The 25430-nt window shown below is 36.4% G+C and overlaps 1 protein-coding gene across 2 annotated transcripts in view; it reads right to left on the bottom strand.

The window, feature by feature from the left end:
- Window positions 1–366: 366 nt before the first annotated feature.
- Window positions 367–25430, bottom strand: part of RAB6A (RAB6A, member RAS oncogene family) — a 108195-nt gene continuing 83131 nt past the window's right edge. For both annotated transcript variants that reach the window (XM_036888602.2, XM_036888601.2), the window contains exons 6-8: window positions 24989–25082; window positions 3366–3432; window positions 367–2364 (exon numbers count right to left, since the gene is read on the bottom strand). In XM_036888602.2, the coding sequence (XP_036744497.1) occupies window positions 2300–2364; window positions 3366–3432; window positions 24989–25082 (226 nt within the window). In that variant the 3' untranslated portion in view covers window positions 367–2299. The remainder of the gene's footprint in view (window positions 2365–3365; window positions 3433–24988; window positions 25083–25430) is intronic.

The raw sequence follows: 25430 nt of genomic DNA, 5'->3' as shown, positions 1-25430 counted from the left end.
TATTATTTTTCTTGGGTTTTTCTGGATTCCATGTTCCCTTTATATTTCTAGGGAGGAAGTAAGCACGTGCTATGTTACCACCATGGCAGGAATGGGAAACCAAGTCAGTTAATTTTTTCTCTTGTGTTTTATTTGTACTTTTTTGGCAGCAAAACTATTTATTTAAAAAAAAATCTAGACTATGAACACACTTCATTGCTTCAGTTGAAGAACCCCAAGCCGAATAAAAAGACCAATATTAAAAGCAGCATAACTGGTCACTGTCTTAAAAATACATAAAAATAATCAAATGCTACAGTGTAGGAAGACAATCACCCCCATGTCAGAAATCACAACTTGTTTCAAATAAAGAATATGACCCATCTGCCATATTGAATTGATATTTATTTCAGGACATGCCATGTCAAAATAAAACAAAAAAGTCAACCCTTGCCTTTAACAATAATATTATATTATAAAAGCACTTTACAACTCCATCCCATCTTTAAGTGTAAGTTACTGGTATGTGGGCTAATGATTATCTGAAAGCATTTCTCTATTCAGACCCATAATCCAAGTGCTCTCTGAATATTACAAGGTGACATTAAGTGAGAAGTGGAGGAGGAAGAGGAAAGAGAGGGGATTAAGATTCTCCCAGTTGCAGTGAGGGGATGAGGAAATATGAAGATGTTTTTGTTGTCTTTTCATCTTTATACTGTGTTAAGTAATGCTTACAACATAAATTCAGCAGGCTTTTCCTGAGCTGCAACTCAGAAATTTTCTTCCTGCAAACAATGTATTTACAAATGTGTTTATTAACTTACACAGCAATCTCACAATAACTAGTAAAGATTAAAATGAAGCACTCCTAGTATATTTGTTTGCAGTGTTTAAAGGGAAATACATATTGCCATGGTGATGAAGCTCTAAACAGACTGAACAAAAACATCTAAAAATTAAAAATAGTTTTTAAAAAAAGGCAAAGAAATAAATATCACCAAAGAAAAAAGGTTAATTGAAGTTTAAATATAAAACTAAATCACTAGTTAATTAACCAAACTATACAGATCTAATACAAAGCAAAACCAGCCCAAAGACCCAACATTTAAAAAAAAAAAAAAGAAAAAGCTAAAAAATAAGGCATAAATCTGCATAATTCTGAGTTTATTTCCATTCTCTCCTTTCCCTATTTTTCAAATCTGCCTCAAGGGCTTTTAAGAAATCATTTCTGTTTTCAACTTGACCTGAAATGTCCTGAGCAAAAGTATTTGCTATTCTGTTGAGGATTCTCTTGTTGGTAAGCTTTAGATAGCATTGTTTCTACTAGTTATAGTAGTTTTGATCAAGGTGCCAAATTTAAATTCTTTCACTGGTTCTTCTTAAAGGAGTTTGACTTCTACAGTGTCTTGCCTGCATAGCATTTTTTTAAAAAAAGAAAACCCAAGAGAAATCTATTGCCTTAAAAAAAAAATTTTTTTTTTAAACAGAATAATTCTGTCTTGAACAATTTTAAAGTCTTGGGAGAAACAGTTTATTAGAAGAATTAAATATTAAAAACCTGTTCTAAAGCATTTTCACTTTTCTCCCCAGGAGTCCAACATGTGAAAAGGTCAATTTGTTTTGGTCAGAAATACATTTTATGTTCCTTTACTCTTAAGTACTCAGTATGTTCATTAGGACTCATTTTGAAGATGCACCAGAACTCTTTTCTTATTTTACTTAAGCACTGCCTGCACCATAATAGTTGAGTTTTCACTTCAAATAAGGTCTTAATAATTTATATCAGTGCTCAAGAATAATTTTGGACATCTTGGCCCAAGACCTTAAGCAAGTGGTACTGCTATAACCAAAGGGTAATTCCAATGGGCTTGGTGAGACTGCTGCTTTGCCACCTCATCTTTGTTTTGAAGGAGGGAGTGTTAAGAGTAGGGACTGGGGTTAGGGAGAGGTGAGAAAAACAAGGACGTACCACGTAGGTAGCAACTGCTCCTTAACCAAGCATTTCCATCACTTTGAAGTACATTATCGTAACATTAAAAAGGGGAAAAAATGTTAAGAAATTGTGTCTAATTTTGAAAGTTATCACTGGAATAGGCTGGAATTATCTGGCTTTTTGTAAAATATAAATAATGAAGACACTGACTTTTTTGTGCTTGTGAAGCTAATAGATCATCTCCACGAAACAGGCAGCAATGACGAATTGCGATAGGTTACTACTGAAGGGAAAAGGTTCAAGCCAATATTCACACTGCAGTCAATGAAAGAGTAAGGGTGCCAAAGCAGTGAGCTTCTGGAGAAGAGTTGAAGGTGCCATGGGGAATTAGCAGGAACAGCCTCCTTCACTGACTGGCTGCTCCTGAGGCTTTTCCAGTTTTATGTCAATCACTGAAACAAAAGTTAAGGAGATGTAAATGGGAAAGTACAATTCCAATTCTGCCAAACACTGCCTTCTTTGACAAGCCTTTTCCATTCTTATTTGACTCCAGAGCCTACACAGATATACTATTTTCTAGCTTACCATATTAGGTGCTCAAATGAAATAAACCTGCTTATATCTACTCTATGAAGCAAGGGTCAGAATAAAGTTAAGCCCTATTCATGGGACTCTATCCCAAGGAAATTATTCTATAGGAGTAAGAAACATATAAAGATCATGTCCCTTATGGAATGATCTATAATAAAAATCTGAAAATAGCCTACAAGAAGTTCTGACAGTGGGAGAGAATTTAATAATAAATATTGGGACTTCAATTATGTAGAACACATTATACTATTAAAAGTAATAAAGGTTTAGAAAACATAAAACATTTAAGAAGCACGAGAAGCTGAATACAAAGTGCTATGAATCCTATGGCTTAATAAAAATGTCTGCATATGGAAAAACACTAGGTTGAAATGAAAATATCAAAATGCAAAATCCTTTGAAATACCTATTATTAGATGTGTTTCATTATGTCCTGCTTCTGAAAGCAGAGGCCATGATAAAGCTCCAGACTGAGTTATTTCCTGCCTGTGCCAAGAAGAAAGCTAAAAAGTTAGAAAAAGCAGGGGAGGAAAATATGATATATACAGCAGGGAAAAGGCCTAGAGCGAGCAATATTCAAAATTATGAAGGAAGAGGCTAGGAATCTAAGAATTGCCTGCTCATTAAAAAGCAAGCAGACAAACAAACACAAACCTTCTCATTGATGAACTGTAGTGAACGGTAGGCTGCGAAGGGTGGACTTGGATAGATCTGGTATATCTTTTTTGCTATAGAAAATCTCAGTTTCTATGCTGCTAAACCACCAATTCCTGGCTGCGAAGAATAATATGCCTTAACCAACCAAGTGGGGCTCTAGGATTGGTGTTAATAACAAAATTTTCTGATAAAACAGTAAGGATACTGTCTTCTCTGCTTCTGTCCTGTGTGCTTTCCATTCCAGGCAAAGCTGCTGCAACGCGTCGGAAGAGCTGTGGAAAAGACAGAAATGTGATAGTTGGGAGGGAAAACTTACCCAATGGTTTTACTTGATAAAGTAAAGGTGGATGAACAATGGATGGTGAGTTAAAGGATACAGCTTCTGGGTTATTCTTCATTTAGACCTGAGCGTAATAAACACACGTTAAAATGTCTATTTATTCTATAAATGAATACTATGTGAAAAGCAGTATGTCAAATACAAAAAAGTATGAAGGTATGATCCTTGCTTTCCAACTGGTGGCATCAGACATGAATAAAAAGCTAAGAAATAAGCAGTGAAAATGTCATTTAAGGCATAAGCCCTACAGGAACTCAGAGCAAGGACAGATTGCTCATTTAGTAAAATTATGTACAGTGGCATTCCTATCTTTTATAAAGGGTTAGTTTCTAAAATCAGTGTTTATATAGTGAAATTGAGTCTGGTCAAAATTACCCTTGATAATTTCTTAGGAAAGCATTATGTTAGAGACCAACACACCACCTCTCAAGTCCAACAAAGCTAGCTTTTCCTCCATCACTGGAAAGAGCACCAGTGAAAGTGGTTATCAGGTATGAGATCATGAAAAATATCTTCACAAGAATTATACACACTCAAGCCTGGTGAGATGTTCACTTAAGGAGTTATGTGGGAATAGAAACTGACTGAAGGAACAACAGAATCATACTTCTTATTTTGTGCCCAAACCTAGACATACACTCAACTGGGTAAAACAGCAGGTGAAACTGCCTGATTATTTCAATTATTTCTCTTTTTGTTAGGCATGAGTGTAAAATTACTATACATTAAATGTCTATGTGATGTAACTCCTTTGTATTAAGTACCTGCTTACCTGAGGTATTGTTTCAGGTTCTCTGGGGACACAGAAATGAACAAGATGTAGTTTTCTAATTCAAGGAGCTCAGTCTAACAAAGGAGACAGACTTCCTATTTACAATGTGATGAGAGATAAAAACCAAGCAAGTACAAAATGATATGGGAATACAGATGTAAGAAGGCATTCCTCAGGAGGCTGGGTGATAATATCTGAGTTGTGATTTAAAGGCAGTTTTTAAAATTTCACTTGCCTGAAATCATACTGTGTAAAGCACTGAGAGTTTAAGTGCTCCATAAATGTTGCTGAATTAAAATAAGAAGAAACAGAACAGAAGATAAAGACTGAGGTGAAAGAATGGAACTGAAGAACTAAAATGACAGATCCAGAGATGAAAAGACTGGAACTCCAAGTAAATTTTTTAGGAAAGAAGTGCAGAAAAGCAGCAGATTTTTGTCTGTAGGTAGGGGTAGGATTAGGGTAGGATTAGGGAAGACTTGAGAGTAAGTACAGATGTCTTGGTTCTATTAAGGTTTAGAAGCATTTTAGAGATGTACCAAAGTTAGGCATTAGTCTCAACCCTGAACTAAAATCAGCTATTAGACTTAAAATTGCAGAATGCTTTCCATAACATTCCTGGTACTCCTAAAATTGTGCATGATCAAAAATAAATGTGGTATGTAAATTACCATCAACTGATTCAATAAAACACTAACTTTTGGATTAATATATGAATATTCAGTTTCAAATATAGATCAGTATTTTCATACAAGAATAAATACAGCAAAAATTAATGACTGAATGCTGTTAACTTTGTGAACAAAAATAATGTAAAATTTGCAAAAGCTAAATGAATACAGAAAGACTGACAGTGTATAACTTAAAGCTAGCAAATGTTTACAAAAATGTAATACAAAGTTACACAAAAATTCTCATCTTTTCTAAGTTGTTTATTAGCATTTAGATACTATAATAAAAGGAGAATGCCAACTTTTGTTAGTTCAAAATTTTATGCATCAAGACAAAGTCCAATACCCACTGAAAATTCACCTTTCATCCAGACATAATGAATATAAAGTATGAGAGAAAATATATTTTATAGAAACTAAGTTTGAAAAAAATAAGTTCCCTCATGAACATTAGCTAAAAACACCCAACTATTTAGTACTGAAAATAGGCCATAAATATAATGACTACAGAATAATCTAACAGCTGACAATAGGCACTAGATCAAACGTTGTACTCCAGAAATTCACTCTATGATGGTGATATGCAGTCTTGGTCTCAATGATTTTAACACTTGGCCATCTAGCCATAACATGTAGTTGGCATTTCTGATTTCAGTAGAGATGAAGGTAAGGGTAAAGAAGTAGAAAATTTTTCGGAGGGAAGAACTACCTAAATAAATATTCAGAGACAGAAAAGCACAAGGTATATTATTCAAGAACGGTTAGGTAGTCCAGATTGGCTACAGCATAGAGTATGTAAAAGAATCAGGATGAAACTATATATATTGAAAGCCGAACTAAGACAGACCTAGGAAAGAATACAGACTTCATCCTGTGGGTAAAGGCAGGCCTAAAAAAAAGCAGTTTGTATTAGGATTTCTATCAGTAACTCCAGCTGTCATACTATGGCTACAGAAACATACAATCACATACAGAAAATTCAAAATATTAGGGTGGGATGGGAAAAAGCTAAAAACTAAAAGGTGAAGTGCAGAATTTACATTCTGGATAGGCCACTTAGGTGACAGGTCATCTTTCTGTTCTTCAGTTTTCTTCTCTGTAAAATAGACTTAAAATAATAGAATACTTAACCGAACAGATTACTTTGAAAATTAAGAGAAATCATTATGTAAACTGCCTAGGACTAATATGTTATCTAGAGGTCTTTAATAAACAGTAGCTCTATTTCTATAAGAGACTAGTCAGAGTAACTAATGGTCCTGTGAGCTTGGGAACATTATGCTTTTTCCAAGTCAACTGATTTCTTCTGAACTGAAATTCTGCAGTGAACTCCAGGACTGTACAACAAAACACCAACAGGAGCAAAACTGTACTTGAAGAAATTACATGAAACTGATGAGAAAGGTGTGGGTGTTGGGAGAGACCTTCTGAAAATATTAGAGCAGAACTGAAATGCTCTTACTTAGGAATATCTAGAAATCCTCCCCAATATTTCATAGCTTGCTTCTGATAAGAAATATTTATTTAACTACTTACCTGTTCAAGATGCATAATCTTTTAGGTTCCTAAGGATATCAACATTTATTATAAGCTTGCTTAGAAATTGAACTTTTTGTTTCATGGGGGAGGCATAGGGAAGGTTTGTTTAACTTTCTGTGAAATGGCATAAAATGAGCTTTACAAGTGTTGAACTTAAAAAAATATACGTTCTAATTAGTGAAAAGCATACAATTAATGAAGTCTTTCTGAAAGAATACACCTGATTACCTATTCTCATAACAGTGTTTACTAATTATAGAAAGAGCATAGAACTTGAGCTAAGAAACTGTAGAACTATACTACCACATCATTACAGCTTTGTGACCACAAAGATATTTATTTCCCTATAGATTCCAATAAAAAGGGAGATACAGTTATGAGGTTCCAAGGATACACCCACAAAAAAAGATGCTGCTTCTCCTAGCAATATCCTCCCCTGCTCCCAACCAAATCTGTCTAGCTGACATTCATCCTTCAGGATCTATTCTCTAATAACTCTTTAGAAAACTTCCTAACCTCATTTCCAGATTCCTTCAATTCCATCATCCTCCTATCTAATAAAATACTGCTATATACCCTAATTGCACTTACTATTTCTTCTCTCAGAGCTTTATTACACTGATTATAATGGCCTATTTACACTTCTTTTCCTTCTAGACTTTAAACCTCTGGAGGGCAAGGCTTATATTTAATCTTTGTTATCCCAGTGCAGTAGGTATTTTTTTTTTTTAATGCTAAATGAAAGGATGACTAATGGGTGCGGAAACATATTAGAAATTATAGAGTATAGGACAATTAGTTGATTAATGCCTTTATCTGCTGACTTTTTTGAGTTCTCTTACATCTGAATTCTCAGACAATTCTTTAGGCATGACTACTCTTAATACTATTTGGCAGATGATCACAGATCTGAGAAAGTCTGTTACTTCATTAAGTGAAAGAAAAACTACTAATAGTTCTGTCCATCCACGCCTCCCAACCCTAAAAAGCAGGCAACAGAAAAAATCAGTTTACTCAGTCCCTTGTAGAAAAACAAGTATAAAAAGAGTTTTTTAAATTTAAAACCCTGATAAACGTCAACTTGATGAAAAACAAATGCCATTGAGTAGTATCTCTAATCAAATATAAAAAAGGATTTAATTAACACAAGGAAATATAATGGGAGGTAATGACAGTTAAGAGACCAGATTAACTGTTGATCCATTAATCAGAGAAATATACTCTTAAAGAAAGAAACAAGCCTCCATTATCTACAAAGTTAAATTTATTAGACACAGAAGAGGAAATAGGTTAAAGTGACACCACAAATCCCCCCCCCCCACCTCACCCTGGCATTTTATTTTTACCATTGAAAGTAATTAGAAAGACCTTCAAGAAAGCTTTCTTAAAAGGTTAGTGTGAAGTCCTTCCCTCCAGATCATTGTTCTCAATACCTACAGTGCATCAGCATTAACTGGGAAACTTAAAAACAAACAAAACACCAGATGCTTGGGTCCCACCCTGCAAAGACTGATTCACTGATTAGCTATGGGGTGGCACCTTTACTGTTTCATTTAAAGATCTCTGGATGATCCTAATACAAACAAAGCCAGAGCTAAAGCCCACACTGAAACAATTATTTATACAGAATATGAAGAAAATCAAAGAAGGCAATAAAGAAGCTAGTACTGAGTGCTTATTTTGTCAGAATATTCACATATTTTCTCATTTTAAACTTCATCGTGACTTGTGAGGAAGATACTAATACCCCACATTTTACAGAAATTGAAGGTTAAAGAGAATATTTACCATACACCAAATTTAAAAAGCTGAGATCGTAAGTTCATAATTTTTTCTATCTTACGCTGCCTAATATAAATGGAAGTTATTTCTATATTGAAAGCACTGTGGAAAGGACTGTGTGAAGAAAAAGCTAACAATCTTGGGTAAGAGGAATTTGCTTTGTGAAAAGAAACAATTAATACACACAAACGTAATCCATTTTCTGTGACTTAAAATTTGTATCTATAGTTTTAACCAATGTATTTGAAAAATTTGGTGTTCTCTCACGATACTTCAATTAGATTAGAAGAAAATGTACTAACTCAGGACATCTCAAACTGGGCCAAGAAAATGCCTTACAAAGCCACGTTCTCTTCTTTCAGAGACATATGTAAATCAGAAAGGAAAAGAACCCTAGGGGTGTAAGTTGTTTTAAAATAATCATTAAAGGAAAATCCATTTCTTAAACGCCAAGGATCTGTTAACAGAAGCCTCTAAGGAATCACAAATGACTAAATATGGGCTCAGTATAGTTGGTGGTGTTTTAAAAAATCCTCACACTTGTATAATTGAGTTAGCCATTTTCTAAAGGCATTCTGGGGCATCCTTGCAAGGATATTTTCTTTTCCTGGAAAAATGGTATCAGTAACAATTCCACTCTGACCTCCAGGTGTATGGTATTTTACTTGTGATTTCTAGTGGGAAATAGGCATATTTAAAGTTGTAGTGACAGCTACAGGAATTAGCTCTGGAGATAATGATAATCTAAATAATGGCTCTCTACAGAAACCTCCAAGTTGAGTATTTTGGGCTGTAATCTTAGGTACTTAATTTCAAGTGGTAGATTGGAGAAGATTTCAAAATAAAACCACTGTTCTTACCTTTATTATAAAATTAACTGAGTATTTTATAAGGAAGAGGGAATTCGATCCTTCAAAGATCAAGCTGAACTAAGTTCCACCAACTTACAGAAAAATGTCATTATCAAACTCTATTAAGAGTAGGCAATACTTGATACACCACTGTGATTATCATGAGTGCTCAGTTGACTGGTATTTTCTAGGTCTCCATTTTAATTTTGGTAGTCCAGCATTTCTTGAATTAAAGATTATTTTATTACCTGTTTTGTTGCTGTTTTGCAACTAACTTTTAACAGATCTTGCTTCCATCTTTACCCTTTACAGTCTGTATTTTATAGAGCGGCTAGTGATTTCTTTTAAATCCAAAATCCACTCATGTCAAATCTCTGATTAAAATTTTCCAAAAGATTCCTATCTTACTCAAAATAAAAGCCCAAATCCTAGCTACAGCCTACATGGATTTAGACCTCTGTTCCCTAGAACTATCCCACTGTGAGGGCAATTCCTACCACATGACTCCTCCCCCCCTCCACTCCAACTTTTCTGAACTCCTTACTGTTTTAAACATGCCAACTACCTTTGAACTTGTCTTTGCACTTGATGTTTGGAATGTTCTTCCTCAGATATGTAAATGACTCACTTCTGCAACTGCTTTAGGTATCTGCTCAAATATAAACTTATTAGAGACACTTTCCCCAATTACCTTTATAAAAAATATCTCATCCCCATCACCAGTACTCTTGATCTCTCTGACCTTACTTTATTTTTTTCCACAGCACTTATAACCTCACAAAGTGTTACATTTTCATTTATTGCCTAACTCTACATACTAGAATGTATATTACATAATGGTATGGATTTAAAGATGTTTTGTTTACATATATTTATCTTCAGTGCCTGTAACTAACAGAATTCGGCATGTAGGAGGTGATTTATGAGTGCATTAATAAATGAACAAAACCATGGTTAATATAATAATTTCGCTTTCTTCAGTTCATAGTCATCATATGTATGGATTCTTGACCACTCAGTGATACTGAAGTCCTACTGTGTTATGGATGTGAAGCACAAAAGGATAAATTAGGGATAAGGTTAAATATTAGAGAGGCAGAATAGTGTAGCATTAAGAGCACAGATTTTGTAACTAAATAGACCTAGGTTCAAATTCTATCTTGAGCTATAATCTTCAGCAGTTACTTAGCCTCTAAAACTGGTTTCCTATCAGTGAAATGCATATACCTATCTACTTCATGGGAATACTGTGAGAGCTAAGTGCGATAAACACTTGGTACATTAAGTGGCTCTAACACACAGTATTTAGGTAATTTTGATAAAGTTATATGTAACTTCTGTGCCTCAGATTTGCTCTCTAAAATCAGAGCAACAATAGCAGCTGATGTAGAGCACTGTTACACAGACTCACTCTTGTATTCAACAAGTATCTAAGCACTTAGGCAATAAACAAATTTTTTAAAGTTAGTATTTATGACATGGTATTTATACAATGTGTTCTAGGTTTTTTCTTTAATTTTTAAAAATTGAAGTAATACAATATTACCAATGTTTCAAGTATACAACATAATGATTCAACAGTTATATGCTATGTGGTCTTATGTTATACACTAATTTCTCTTTTTCCTTGGAGTATCCCCTGTCTTTTATCTATCTAAATCAAATATACTCAAGGATTTAGCTCTGATTATGGTATTTTTAAACAAACTCTTTTTTTAAACAAAGCCTTCCTTCATCTTCCTATTTGTACATCACCTTATTAATTTCTTCAGCAAATATAACTCTGTGTTAGCATTCATTTTACATCCCCATAATTACTATGGATCTTAATGTCTGTAGCATGCACTAAGTACTTATCATATATTACCTATCCTTTATTAGTTTCCATGAGAATGTCATTCTTCTCAACTATGTAAGTGTTGTGAAGTCAAGAACCATATTTTACACAATTTTATATTCTCCAAAGAACTTACAGTGATCTTGTATACTGTAGGTATTTGGTACCTGAGGATTAAGGTATATTATAGAAGTACATTTTTAAATAAGACCTGCTATGAGCCAAGAACTATTGTAGACATGGGATACAGTGGTATGGAAAAGACACCATCCCTATCAATGCTTAAAGTACACAGGTTTTCTCAGCAGGTAAAAAATAATTTTCACACACAGAACTCGACTGAGTATGTACACAAGCTTTCATTAAGCTATTAGTGTTGATACCCATCAACTACCACTAATTTCTCATAAAGTTCTCCCCTCTCTTTCAAACAAATCCTTTTCTTCTGACAAGCATTGATGATTTTAGAAGTTAAAGATCAAGAAGTGTTTCTGTTTTTTCCATTCCCCAGTACTGTAAAACTGAAGAATATAGTAAGAAAGGCAATACCCACACACTTACTATTTCACTAAAAGCCTGTAAGTCTCAGATGACAAGTCAAATGGAACCTTAATCACCTTATTATTACCATTTCCTTCAGCAATTTAAACACCATTTCACTTTCACAAAGGAAGCAGTATTATTACATTTTTAAAAAGAACTTTTAAAATAAGGTGTACATTTTTTCCTTAGGTTGTCTTTTTATGAAATATTGAATGGAAAGAAAAATATTACTTAAATATCCAAATGATGTTACATATTATTTATTCTATTTCTAGCCCTGATAGTTTTATTTAAAAACTACAACAAGATTCTTTAAGACACTATTTAAGACAGAAACAGAACTTTAGGGTTCAGTGCTGAACAAGACTAAATTTAGAACAAAAGAGTTAAGCACAGAACATTTTTAAATAAGAAAAAGTAGCAGCTCTGAATAAGAGTAAGTTTGTTTTATTTTAAGCCAAAGTTCTTGGGCACTAAGGCCCAATCACATGAACCATGGTCAGACATAAAATGAATGCATTAATGAAATCTTTCTGTAATGGAGAAAAACTGAATTAAAATCCCGGGGTTTAAAATTCAATACTAATATTAACGGGAAAATGAACTCAAGTAGCCCCCAAAACCTTGTAGCCATTAATAGGTGGCAGTATCTTTTGTTCTTCCTCTTTTCTGTGTCTTAGGGTCAGAGAAAATGCAGAAAGTGGATTTTGCAGAACGTAAGACACCCTGTCCCAGGGCACTACAGAGGAACAGATAAAAAAAAAAAAGCAATTGAATTGGCTCAGTAATGTCTGCTTGGATACTTGGAAGTTGCTCCTTTATGTGTCTGTGGTTATGAACGCCACAGCCTCTCTTCCACGATTTCCCTCTTTAAAAGCCCTAACTGCTTGTGCTTTGTGGTCCTTTAAGGCATAAGCCTACCACTCCCTTATTTGCTGGCAAATTAATAAACTATTCCTTTCTTTTCCTCAAAATCTTGTCATTGTGTTTTGTGATTTGACTTTGGTAACAAGGATTGGTTTTCTGTAACATTTCCTATAATTATTAAAAAAAAAAAAACAACAATACATGTAAACTTTCGTTACACATATTATAATCCCTTATCTGAGGGAGTGGGGAGGAGTCGTCTAATTAGCAGATTAGCAAAAAGCTAGAAAACGTCTCTGTACATGGAAAGCAGAACTGGATGGTACCTTTAGTACTGATAAACATGTCTTATATACAGAAAGACTTCTGTGTACCTTCTGGTGAAAAGGCATGATTTTGTCAAATAAGTACAATGCACAATTATCAGTGCTAACTGTGCTTTGCAAAATATATGGCTGAACAAACATACACAATGCTTACTTAATAGGTATGCAAAACTCTTATTCCCAATATTTTCCAAGATAGTGACTGGACTGAAATGTACTTGGTAAATTTCTGAATACCAGCATCATTTCTGAATTACGATTGGCCTGTAACAAAAACTCAAAAGGGATGATTATTTCTTTATAATCACTTCAGTTGATATGTGTCACTCACTGACCAAATAATTTAACTAAAAAATCCACTTATGTCGATATTAGATAAATAACAACATAGAGAATTCAGGAATAAACTGGCTTCCCATACCAACTAAAACTATGTACATACTAAATAGTCTCAGCTATTTCTTTTATCAGACTATTTTAATTTTTACCCTCTAAGTTCAACATAGTCTTCAATTTTGGTAATAGTAAAGTAGTTTGTTTAGGACCAATACTCTTACAGACAACCATTACCTCTGGACAAAATATAAAGAACTACTTGAACCTCTCGATATTAAATAAAAAGCAGATATAAATTAGGGTGGATTCAACCCTGACAAGAAGGGAACCCACACTCACTGGGTGAGACAGAAGTTTATAAAAGTTTCCTTAAGAATAGAGGGGCGGAAGATGTCGGCGTGAGTAAAGCAGCGGAAATCTCCTCCCAAAACAACATATATCTATGAAAATATAACAAAGACAACCCTTCCTAGAATAAAGACCAGAGGACACAGGACAATATCCAGACCACATCCGCAACTGAGAGAACCCAGCGCCTCGCGAAGGGGGTAAGATACAAGCCCCGGCCCCGCGGGAGCCGAGCGCCACTCCCCCCAGCTCCCGGCGGGAGAAGAGCAGGCAGAGCAGGAGGGAGACGGAGCCCAGGACTGCCGAGCACCCAGCCCCAGCCATCCGGGCCAGAGTGCAGGGCCCTCGATACTAGGAAAACAGGGCAGCAAGAACAGTGAGCGGGCACTGGAGGCTGGGCGACAGAGGACATAAGAAAAGCGCACGACCACTTTTTTTTTTACTTTTTTGCTGTTTTGTTTTGGCGAGCGCTTTTTGGGAGTCTTAAAGGGATAGGGACCCCAATACTAGGGAAACAGGGCAGAAAGACCGGTGAGCAGAGGCCTAAGGCTGGCACCGGAGAATAAAGAAAAACGAACGACCACCTTTTTTTTTTCTTAATTAAAAACTTTTTTTTTTTTAATTAAAAAAATTTTTTTCTTTTTTTTTTTTTTTGGTGGTTGTTGTTTTGTTTTGGCGGGTGCTTTTTGGAGGTCTTAAAGGGGCAGGGCGGGTCACTTAATCCAGAGGTAGGGAATCCGGGATCTCTGGGCACCCTAACCCCTGGGCTGCAGGGAGCAGGGAGGCCCCTTACGGAGATAAATAGCCTCCCAGCAGCTCCTGCTCCAACGCGACTCCACCATTTTGGAGTAGCTGCCCGAGCTAGGCCACGCCCACAGCAACAGCGGAGATTAACTCCATAGCAGCCGGGCAGGAAGCAGAAACCCTGTCTACGCACAGCTGCGCAACACAAGCCACTAGAGGTCGCTGTTCTCCCAGGAGAGGAGGGCCACAAACCAACAAGAAAGGAAGTCCTTCCAGCCGTCACTCGTCCCAGTTCTGCAGACTATTCCTATCACCATGAAAAGGCAAAGCTACAGGCAGACAAAGATCACAGAGACAACACCAGAGAAGGAGACAGACCTAACCAGTCTTCCTGAAAAAGAATTCAAAATAAGAATCATAAACATACTGACAGAGATACAGAGAAATACGCAAGAGAAATGGGATGAAGTCCGGAAGGAGATCACAGATGCCAGAAAGGAGATCGCAGAAATGAAACAAACTCTGGAAGGGTTTATAAGCAGAATGGATAGAATTCAAGAGGCCATTGATGGAATTGAAATCAGAGAACAGGAACGCACAGAAGCTGACATAGAGAGAGACAAAAGGATCTCCAGGAATGAAACAATATTAAGAGAACTGTGTGACCAATCCAAAAGGAACAATATCCGTATTATAGGGGTCCCAGAAGAAGAAGAGAGAGGAAAAGAGATGGAAAGTATCTTAGAAGAAATAATTGCTGAAAACTTCCCCACACTGGGGGAGGAAGTAATCGAACAGACCACGGAAATACACAGAACCCCCAACAGAAACGATCCAAGAAGGGCAACACCAAGACACATAATAATTAAAATGGCAAAGATCAAGGACGAGGAAAGAGTGTTAAAGGCAGCTAGAGAGAAAAAGGTCACCTATAAAGGGAAATCCATCAGGCTAACGTCAGATTTCTCAACAGAAACCCTACAGGCCAGAAGAGAATGGCATGATATATTTAATACAATGAAACAGAAGGGCCTTGAACCAAGGATACTGTATCCAGCACGACTATCATTCAAATATGACGGTGGGATTAAACAATTCCCAGACAAACAAAAGCTGAGGGAATTTGCTTTCCACAAACCACCTCTACAGAACATCTTACAGGGACTGCTCTAGATGGGAGCACTCCTAGAAAGAGCACAGCACAAAACACCCAACATATGAAGAATCGAGGAGGAGGAACAAGAAGGGAGAGAAGAAAAGAATCTCCAGATAGTGTATATAACAGCTCAATAAGCGAGCTAAGTTAGGCACTAAGATACTAAAGAGGCTAACCTTGAACCTTTGGTAACCACGAATTTAAAGCCTGCAATGGCAATAAGTACATATCTTTCAATAGTCACCCTAAATGTTAATGGACTGAATGCACCAATCAAAAGACACAGAGTAACAGAATGGATAAACAAGCAAGAACCATCTATATGCTGCTTACAAGAAACTCACCTCAAACCCAAAGACATGTACAGACTAAAAGTCAAGGGATGGAAAAACATATTTCAAGCAAACAACAGTGAGAAGAAAGCAGGGCTTGCAGTACTAATATCAGACAAAATAGACTTCAAAACAAAGAAAGTAACAAGAGATAAAGAAGGACACTACATAATGATAAAGGGCTCAGTCCAACAAGAGGATATAACCATTCTAAATATATATGCACCCAACACAGGAGCACCAGCATATGTGAAACAAATACTAACAGAACTAAAGGGGGATATAGACTGCAATGCATTCATTCTAGGAGACTTCAACACACCACTCACCCCAAAGGATAGATCCACCGGGCAGAAAATAAGTAAGGACACGGAAACACTGAACAACACAGTAGAGCAGATGGACCTAACAAACATCTATAGAACTCTACATCCAAAAGCAGCGGGATATACATTCTTCTCAAGTGCACATGGAACACTCTCCAGAATAGACCACATACTAGGCCACAAAAAGAGCCTCAGAAAATTCCAAAAGATTGAAATCCTACCAACCAACTTTTCAGACCACAAAGGCATAAAACTAGAAATAAACTGTACAAAGAAAGCAAAGAGGCTCACAAACAAATGGAGGCTTAACAACACGCTCCTAAATAATCAATGGATCAATGACCAAATCAAAATGGAGATCCAGCAATATCTGGAAACAAATGACAACAACAACACTAAGCCCCAACTTCTGTGGGACACAGCAAAAGCAGTCTTAAGAGGAAAGTATATAGCAATCCAAGCATATTTAAAAAAGGAAGAGCAATCCCAAATGAATGGTCTAATGTCACAATTATCAAAATTGGAAAAAGAAGAACAGATGAGGTCTAAGGTCAGCAGAAGGAGGGACATAAAATTGAGAAGAATAAAACAATAGCAAAAATCAATGAAACCAAGAGCTGGTTCTTCGAGAAAATAAAGAAAATAGATAAGCCTCTAGCCAGACTTATTAAGAAGAAAAGAGAGTCAACACAAATCAACAGTATCAGAAACGAGAAAGGAAAAATCACGACGGACCCCACGGAAATGCAAAGAATTATTGGAGAATACTATGAAAACCTATATGCTAACAAGCTGGGAAACCTAGGAGAAATGGACAACTTCCTAGAAAAATATAACCTTCCAAGATTGACCCAGGAAGAAACAGAAAATCTAAACAGACCAATTACCAGCAACGAAATTGAAGAGGTAATCAAAAAACTACCAAAGAACAAAACCCCCGGGTCAGATGGATTTACCTCGGAATTTTATCAGACATACAGGGAAGACATAATACCCATTCTCCTTAAAGTTTTCCAAAAAATAGAGGAGGAGGGGATACTCCCAAACTCATTCTATGAAGCTAACATCACCCTAATACCAAAACCAGGCAAAGACCCCACCAAAAAAAGAAAACTACAGACCAATGTCCCTGATGAACGTAGATGCAAAAATACTCAACAAAATATTAGCAAACCGAATTCAAAAATACATCAAAAGGATCATACACCATGACCAAGTGGGATTCATCCCAGGGATGCAAGGATGGTACAACATTCGAAAGTCCATCAACATCATCCACCACATCAACAAAAAGAAAGACAAAAACCACATGATCATCTCCATAGATGCTGAAAAAGCATTTGACAAAGTTCAACATCCATTCATGTTAAAACTCTCAGCAAAATGGGAATAGAGGGCAAGTACCTCAACATAATAAAGGCCATCTATGATAAACCCACAGCCAACATTATATTGAAGAGCGAGAAGCTGAAAGCATTTCCTCTGAGATCGGGCACTAGACAGGGATGCCCACTCTCTCCACTGTTATTTAACATAGTACTGGAGGTCCTAGCCACGGCAATCAGACAAAATAAAGAAATACAAGGAATCCAGATTGGTAAAGAAGAAGTTAAACTGTCACTATTTGCAGATGACATGATACTGTACATAAAAAACCCTAAAGACTCCACCCCAAAACTACTAGAACTGATATCGGAATACAGCAAAGTTGCAGGATACAAAATCAACACACAGAAATCTGTGGCTTTCCTATATACTAACAATGAACCAACAGAAAGAGAAATCAGGAAAACAACTCCATTCATACTTGCATCAAAAAAAATAAAATACCTAGGAATAAACCTAACCAAAGAAGTGAAAGACTTATACTCTGAAAACTACAAGTCACTCTTAAGAGAAATTAAAGGGGACACTAACAGATGGAAACTCATCCCATGCTCGTGGCTAGGAAGAATTAATATCGTCAAAATGGCCATCCTGCCCAAAGCAATATACAGATTTGATTCAATCCCTATGAAACTACCAGCAACATTCTTCAATGAACTGGAACAAATAATTCAAAAATTCATATGGAAACACCAAAGACGCCGAATAGCCAAAGCAATCCTCAGAAAGAAGAATAAAGTAGGGGGGATCTCACTCCCCAACTTCAAGCTCTACTAGAAAGCCATAGTAATCAAGACAATTTGGTACTGGCACAAGAGCAGAGCCACAGACCAATGGAACAGACTAGACAATCCAGACATTAACCCAGACATATATGGTCAATTAATATTTGATAAAGGAACCATGGACATACAATGGCGAAATGACAGTCTCTTCAACAGGTGGTGCTGGCAAAACTGGACAGCTACATGTAGGAGAATGAAACTGGACCATTGTCTAACCCCATATACAAAAGTAAACTCAAAATGGATCAAAGACCTGAATGTAAGCCATGAAACCATTAAACTCTTGGAAGAAAACATAGGCGAAAACCTCTTAGACATAAACATGAGTGACCTCTTCTTGAACATATCTCCCCGGGCAAGGAAAACAACAGCAAAAATGAGTAAGTGGGACTATACTAAGCTGAAAAGCTTCTGTACAGCAAAAGACACCATCAATAGAACAAGAAGGATCCCTACAGTATGGGAGAATATATTTGAAAATGACACATCTGATAAAGGCTTGACGTCCAGAATATATAAGGAGCTCACACGCCTCAACAAACAAAAAACAAATAACCCAATTAAAAAATGGGCAGAGGAACTGAACAGACAGTTCTCCAAAAAAGAAATACAGATGGCCAACAGACACATGAAAAGATGCTCCACATCGCTAATTATCAGAGAAATGCAAATTAAAACTACAATGAGGTATCACCTCACACCAGTAAGGATGGCTGCCATCCAAAAGACAAACAACAACAAATGTTGGCGAGGCTGTGGAGAAAGGGGAACCCTTCTACACTGCTGGTGGGAATGTAAGTTAGTTCAACCATTGTGGAAAGCAGTGTGGAGGTACATCAAAATGCTCAAAACAGACTTACCATTTGACCCAGGAATTCCACTCCTAGGAATTTACCCTAAGAACGCAGCAATCAAGTTTGAGAAAGACAGATGCACCCCTATGTTTATTGCAGCACTATTTACAATAGCCAAGAATTGGAAGCAACCTAAATGTCCATCGATAGATGAATGGATAAAGAAGATGTGGTACATATACACAATGGAATACTACTCAGCCATAAGAAAAGGGCAAATCCAATCATTTGCAGCAACATGGATGGAGCTGGAGGGTATTATGCTCAGTGAAACAAGCCAAGCGGAGAAAGAGAAATACCAAATGATTTCACTTATCTGTGGAATATAAGAACAAAGGAAAAACTGAAGGAACAGAACAGCAGCAGAATCACAGAACTCAAGAATGGACTAACAGGTACCGAAGGGAAAGGGACTGGGGAGGATGGGTAGGTAGGGAGGGATAAGGGTGGGAGAAGTAGGGGGGTATTAAGATTAACATGCATGGGGGGGTAGGAGAAAAGGGAGGGCTGTACAACACAGAAAAGGCAAGTAGTGATTCTACAACATTTTGCTATGCTGATGGACAGTGACTGTAAAGGGGTTTATAGGGGAGACCTGGTATAGGGGAGAGCCTAGTAAACATAATATTCGTCATGTAAGTGTAGATTAGTGATACCAAAAACAAGCAAAAAAAAAAAAAAAAAAAAAAGGGCAGTTCCTGTGTGGTAACCTCCAACGAGTTCTACACAAGGGTATAAAGGGCATATAAAAGTGTAGGCAAAGGGTCTGTTTGTGTTTATACAGAGGATCAAAGCCTAATTGGGCTACCCCGAAAATGAACTAAGATACGATATGAAAAAGAACTTCCAACATCTGCACTCTCTGGAAGACTCATGCCAGAAGATGATCATCAAAAAACCCCAACAAAGATCCACGCACTGCTACAGCTGTAGATGCACTCATCCCACCAGTTCCTGGACTTGCCATGGGAATGAGGAAGGAGATATCTAAGCTGGCCTGTGCATACAGTAAAACAACAAATTGGACTGGATCTATACTGTTGGAACTCAACCAAGAATTTGGAGAAGTGCAAATTGTAGCGCTCCAAAGTCTTACAGCTACAGACTATTTACTGTTAAGAGAACATATGGCATGTGAACAGTCCCCAGGAATGGGTTGTTTTAATTTGTCTGATTTCTCTCAGACTGTTCAAGTTCAGTTGGACAATATCCACCATATCACAGATAAGTTTTCACAAATGCCTAAGGTGCCTTAATGGTTTTCTTGGTTTCACTGGAGATGGCTGGTAATTACAGATATGCTTTGGTTATGTAACTATACTCCTATTATGTTAATGTGTGTGCGCAATTTAAGTAGTAGCTTAAAACCTATATATGCTGAAGTAACTCTACAAGAAGATATGTCAAAGAAATAATCAATCTTCCCATGTTTTCTTCCGTCTGCTACTTCTATAGCTTTTCTTCTTCCTTCCTAATTACAACCCTTAAATAGAATTCGTGCCTCATATCAAATTTACCGAGTATCATAACTCCTCCAAGTGGTAAAGATACCTCAAGACAAATGCTGGGCATAGAAGCCACAGGGCATAAATATGCAAAGAAGTAAAAAGCTAACCTTTTCAAACAATAAGGCTTCCCTCTCACTTACCAACTTCACATTTCCCTGTATGGCCCCGGAAGATGACTGGTTAGCCAGAGACGGGTAAGATTCCTCAAGGGAGGAACAACCTAAGACAAGCACAGTCGCAGGGGGGTCATCAGGTGAGAAATTGGGGATCAACAGAGGTGAGGCTTAGAACCTCACCCCCCCTGTTCTGAGAGAAATCTTCTGCATACGTGGATGTTTTATTGCCCTGGTCTAGCTTGGATTAACACATAGTCTACAGGCACACACCTGATCATCTACATTTGCTCTCTTACAACACTAAACTATGTTTTCTATCTTTATCTTGTATCTACCTACCACTTCAGCATTTTATTAAAAATAATAATAATAAAGAGAGAAATGTGGTATCCACATATAAATCAAGTATAAAAACCAAATGAGTATTCATATTTGAACTGACTGTTTAGAGTTCATAATGCATGAGCAAAACCGAAAGTTTCTGTGATGACTGCCCTTGTACTGTTCACTATGTAACTTATTCATTATGTAAGAATTTGTTCTCCATGTAAGAACTTGTTTGTTATGCCTCAGAAGATTGGAGACTGACGAAAATTAGGCTTGGGGTGGATTAATGATTGTGCATTAAGCATTGACTCCCCTATACAGAATTTTATTGTCGTTAACAACCATTTGATCAATAAATATGAGAGATGCCCTCACAAAAAAAAAACAAAAAACGGGACAGACTTCCAATGGTAAAATAAATAAGTAACCGGGATGTAATGTATAGCATAAGGAATATAGTCAAGATATTGTAACAGCTTGGTAGGGTGATAGCTGGAACCTAGAATTATGTATATAAATGTTTTACCACTGTGTTGTACACTTGAAACTAATGTAATGTAATACTGTGCGTCAACTACCCTTCAATAAAAAATAATTATTTAAAAAAAAAAAAAAAGTGTAGGCAAAGGGTCTGTTTGTGTTTATACAGAGGATCAAAGCCTAATTGGGCTACCCCGAAAATGAACTAAGATACGATATGAAAAAGAACTTCCAACATCTGCACTCTCTGGAAGACTCATGCCAGAAGATGATCATCAAAAAACCCCAACAAAGATTCACGCCCTGCTACAGCTGTAGATGCACTCATCCCACCAGTTCCTGGACTTGCCATGGGAATGAGGAAGGAGATATCTAAGCTGGCCTGTGCATACAGTAAAACAACAAATTGGACTGGATCTATAGTGTTGGAACTCAACCAAGAATTTGGAGAAGTGCAAATTGTAGCGCTCCAAACTCTTACAACTACAGACTATTTACTGTTAAAAGAACATAAGGGATGTGAACATTCCCCAGGAATGGGTTGTTTTAATTTGTCTGATTTCTCTCAGACTGTTCAAGTTCAGTTGGACAATATCCACCATATCATAGATAAGTTTTCACAAATGCCTAAGGTGCCTAACTGGTTTTCTTGGTTTCACTGGAGATGGCTGGTAATTACAGATATGCTTTGGTTATGTAACTATTCTCCCATTATGTTAATGTGTGTGCGCAATTTAAGTAGTAGCTTAAAACCTATATATGCTGAAGTACTCTACAAGAAGATATGTCAAAGAAATAATCAATCTTCCCATGTTTTCTTCTGCTTGCTACTTCTATAGCTTTTCTTCTTCCTTCCTAATTACAACCCTTAAATAGAATTCGTGCCTCATATCAAATTTACCGAGTATCATAACTCCTCCAAGTGGTAAAGATACCTCAAGACAAATGCTGGGCATAGAAGCCACAGGGCATAAATATGCAAAGAAGTAAAAAGCTAACCTTTTCAAACAATAAGGCTTCTCTCTCACTTACCAACTTCACATTTCCCTGTATGGCCCCGGAAGATGACTGGTTAGCCAGAGACGGGTAAGATTCCTCAAGGGAGGAACAACCTAAGACAGGCACAGTCGCAGGGGGGCCATCAGGTGAGAAATTGGGGATCAACAGAGGTGAGGCTTAGAACCTCACCCCCCCTGTTCTGAGAGAAATCTTCTGCATACGTGGATGTTTTATTGCCCTGGTCTAGCTCGGATTAACACATAGTCTACAGGCACACACCTGATCATCTACATTTGCTCTCTTACAACACTAAACTATGTTTTCTATCTTTATCTTGTATCTACCTACCACTTCAGCATTTTATTAAAAATAATAATAATAAAGAGAGAAATGTGGTATCCACATATAAATCAAGTATAAAAACCAAATGCGTATTCATATTTGAACTGACTGTTTAGAGTTCATAATGCATGAGCAAAACCGAAAGTTTCTGTGATGACTGCCCTTGTACTGTTCACTATGTAACTTATTCATTATGTAAGAATTTGTCCTACATGTAAGAACTTGTTTGTTATGCCTCAGAAGATTGGAGACTGACGAAAATTAGGCTTGGGGTGGATTAATGATTGCGCATTGAGCATTGACTCCCCTATACAGAATTTTATTGTCGTTAACAACCATTTGATCAATAAATATAAGAGATGCCCTCACAAAAAAAAAACAAAAAAAAAAAAAAAAAAGGACAGTCTTCCAATGGTAAAATAAATAAGTAACCGGGATGTAATGTATAGCATAAGGAATAAAGTCAAGATATTGTAACAGCTTGGTAGGGTGATAGCTGGAACCTAGAATTATGTATATAAATGTTCTACCACTGTGTTGTACACTTGAAACTAATGTAATGTAATACTGTGCGTCAACTACCCTTCAATAAAAAATAATTATTAAAAAAAAAAAAAAAAAAAGTTTCCTTAAGAGCTACTCCTGGACTGGATATATGGAGTGGCTAGAACTCAAGCAAAAAAACCTACAGTTTTATATACTTGAGTTACGTAGAATGCCAGAGTGACAGTGCTGTGGAAGGTAACTAAAAGGAGGGAGCCATGAGGAGGAGCTCTTAAACCTACACAAAAAAATTTTTCAACAAATCCTCAGTTGACTCGTTAATGGTACAGATGTTGGTGAAACTCCAAGGAGCTTATCTAAAAGTAATGACTAGAAAGTTGAAAGAAATAGGCAGAGATTTCAGTTACTTCCTGCTCCAGGGATACAGTTTAATTCAAATCCCACTAAGATACAAAAGTTTGATAAACATCTCAGGTAACTGTAACATCCTGCCATAATAAAACCCAGCATTTTGCTGAGAAAAATAACAGAAGCCATAGTTTCTATGTATCATACACAATGTTGAGCATACAACCAAAAATTTCTAAACACATGAAGAAACAGGAAACTCTAACCTAGAATCAAGAGAAAAAGCAAACAGCCAATAGAAATAGATTCTGAGATGACCCGGATGTTGAATTAGCAGACAAGAATTACAAAGCAACTACTATATGTTCAAGGATTTGACCACAATGACTGAACAGGTAAGGAATTCTGCTGGTAGGTTCTGGGAATACATAATTTTGATGAGAGATATTTTCAGCAAAATGTGATAAGTTCTACAACAGTGTTTTCATAGGGATCAAGATTCTGTGAAACACAAAGAATAATTAGTATTAAATGAAACACCTGGAGGTATTGTAGAGAATGTCAGAGAAAATGTCTCTGAAGACGTGTTATCTAAACTGAAACTTAAAAGGATGAGTAGGTTTCAGTCAGGAAAAAAGAAAATGAGTATTCTAAGTAAAGAGAACAGCAACAGTATGAATGACAATATGAAGCAATGAAACAGTAAGCTGAGAGGGAATTAGTAATAATTCAATATTACTTAAATAAGGCAAAAAGAGATGGGAAATAAAGTGCTAAAAATTCAAACATATTTTCATAAAGCTCTACTTATTAGTTTAAAGGATTTTGCTTTAGTCCTCTATCAATCACCTAGAATTTTAAAAATAATTTATTGGTCTGTAAATCACAAATCTGGGACCACTACTCTATATGATATGCAGTGCTGAAGCAGGTGAGTTTTTGACCACCCCATCTTTTGGAAAACAGTTTAATAATGTGAGGTCTCCCTATATTTTCTTGTCCCACAAAATATTACTCTTATAAACACTGTTGAAACAGCAGCAGTTTATTAAAGATAAAGTAACCAGAATGGCACTTTCATAACAACAAGCAAAATGTCATTCATGACAGCATTTGCCTCCTTTAGCATCAACCTCTAAAATAAGGAAAATTTACCTTGAAACAATGCAGTAGGGATATAGGAGAATTTACAACCTTGCAATCAGAACAAAATAGTTGTCCTGTGCACGGTCTGAAAAGTTTGGAAAGTCTCTTTTTCCAAAAACTGTGCCACATTTATATTTTACTTTTGAATTACATGTTGCTGGTTTGTGAGGGCTACTATTGCTATCTGGAACAAAATCTTACACTAGAAAATAGAATATTCACACACTTCTTTCATAATACATTTTTTGAAACTGAACACTTACCTGTTTTACATTGTATCCTGCTTTTGCACTAGTTTCAATAAACATAACATTCAGCTCTTTGGCTTTCCTCTCTCCCTCCTCAATTGACACTTGCCTGTAGAAAAATAAGGACAAATTTTTCATTTTTGAAGATGTTATTACAAAGATTATAAACAAGGTTCTGAAAATAACTTTTCTTAGTGCTGGTCACACAGGCAAGGCTAATTCATCAAGATGTAGTAGGTACACTTAAAATTTGTGCACTTCTGTGTTTATACCTAATAAGGTTTTCAAAGGCATTTTTTAATGGTTTGTTTTTACTTGGCTGAGATCATTCTACAATTTTTTTTTCATAAAAACATTTTTCCTTTATGCTGATACCCAAACAAGTTTTTTAAAGTGTATATGGCTTAAAATTTAGATTTACCTTTTTCCTCTTACAGAGAGGCCTTGGTGCATGCAA

The sequence above is a fragment of the Manis pentadactyla genome, chromosome 9 (assembly GCF_030020395.1).
Source record: "Manis pentadactyla isolate mManPen7 chromosome 9, mManPen7.hap1, whole genome shotgun sequence".
Taxonomy (NCBI): Eukaryota; Metazoa; Chordata; class Mammalia; order Pholidota; family Manidae; genus Manis; species Manis pentadactyla.
The sequence above is the reverse complement of the archived record's forward strand: the minus strand, read 5'-3'. Positions and strand labels throughout refer to the sequence as shown.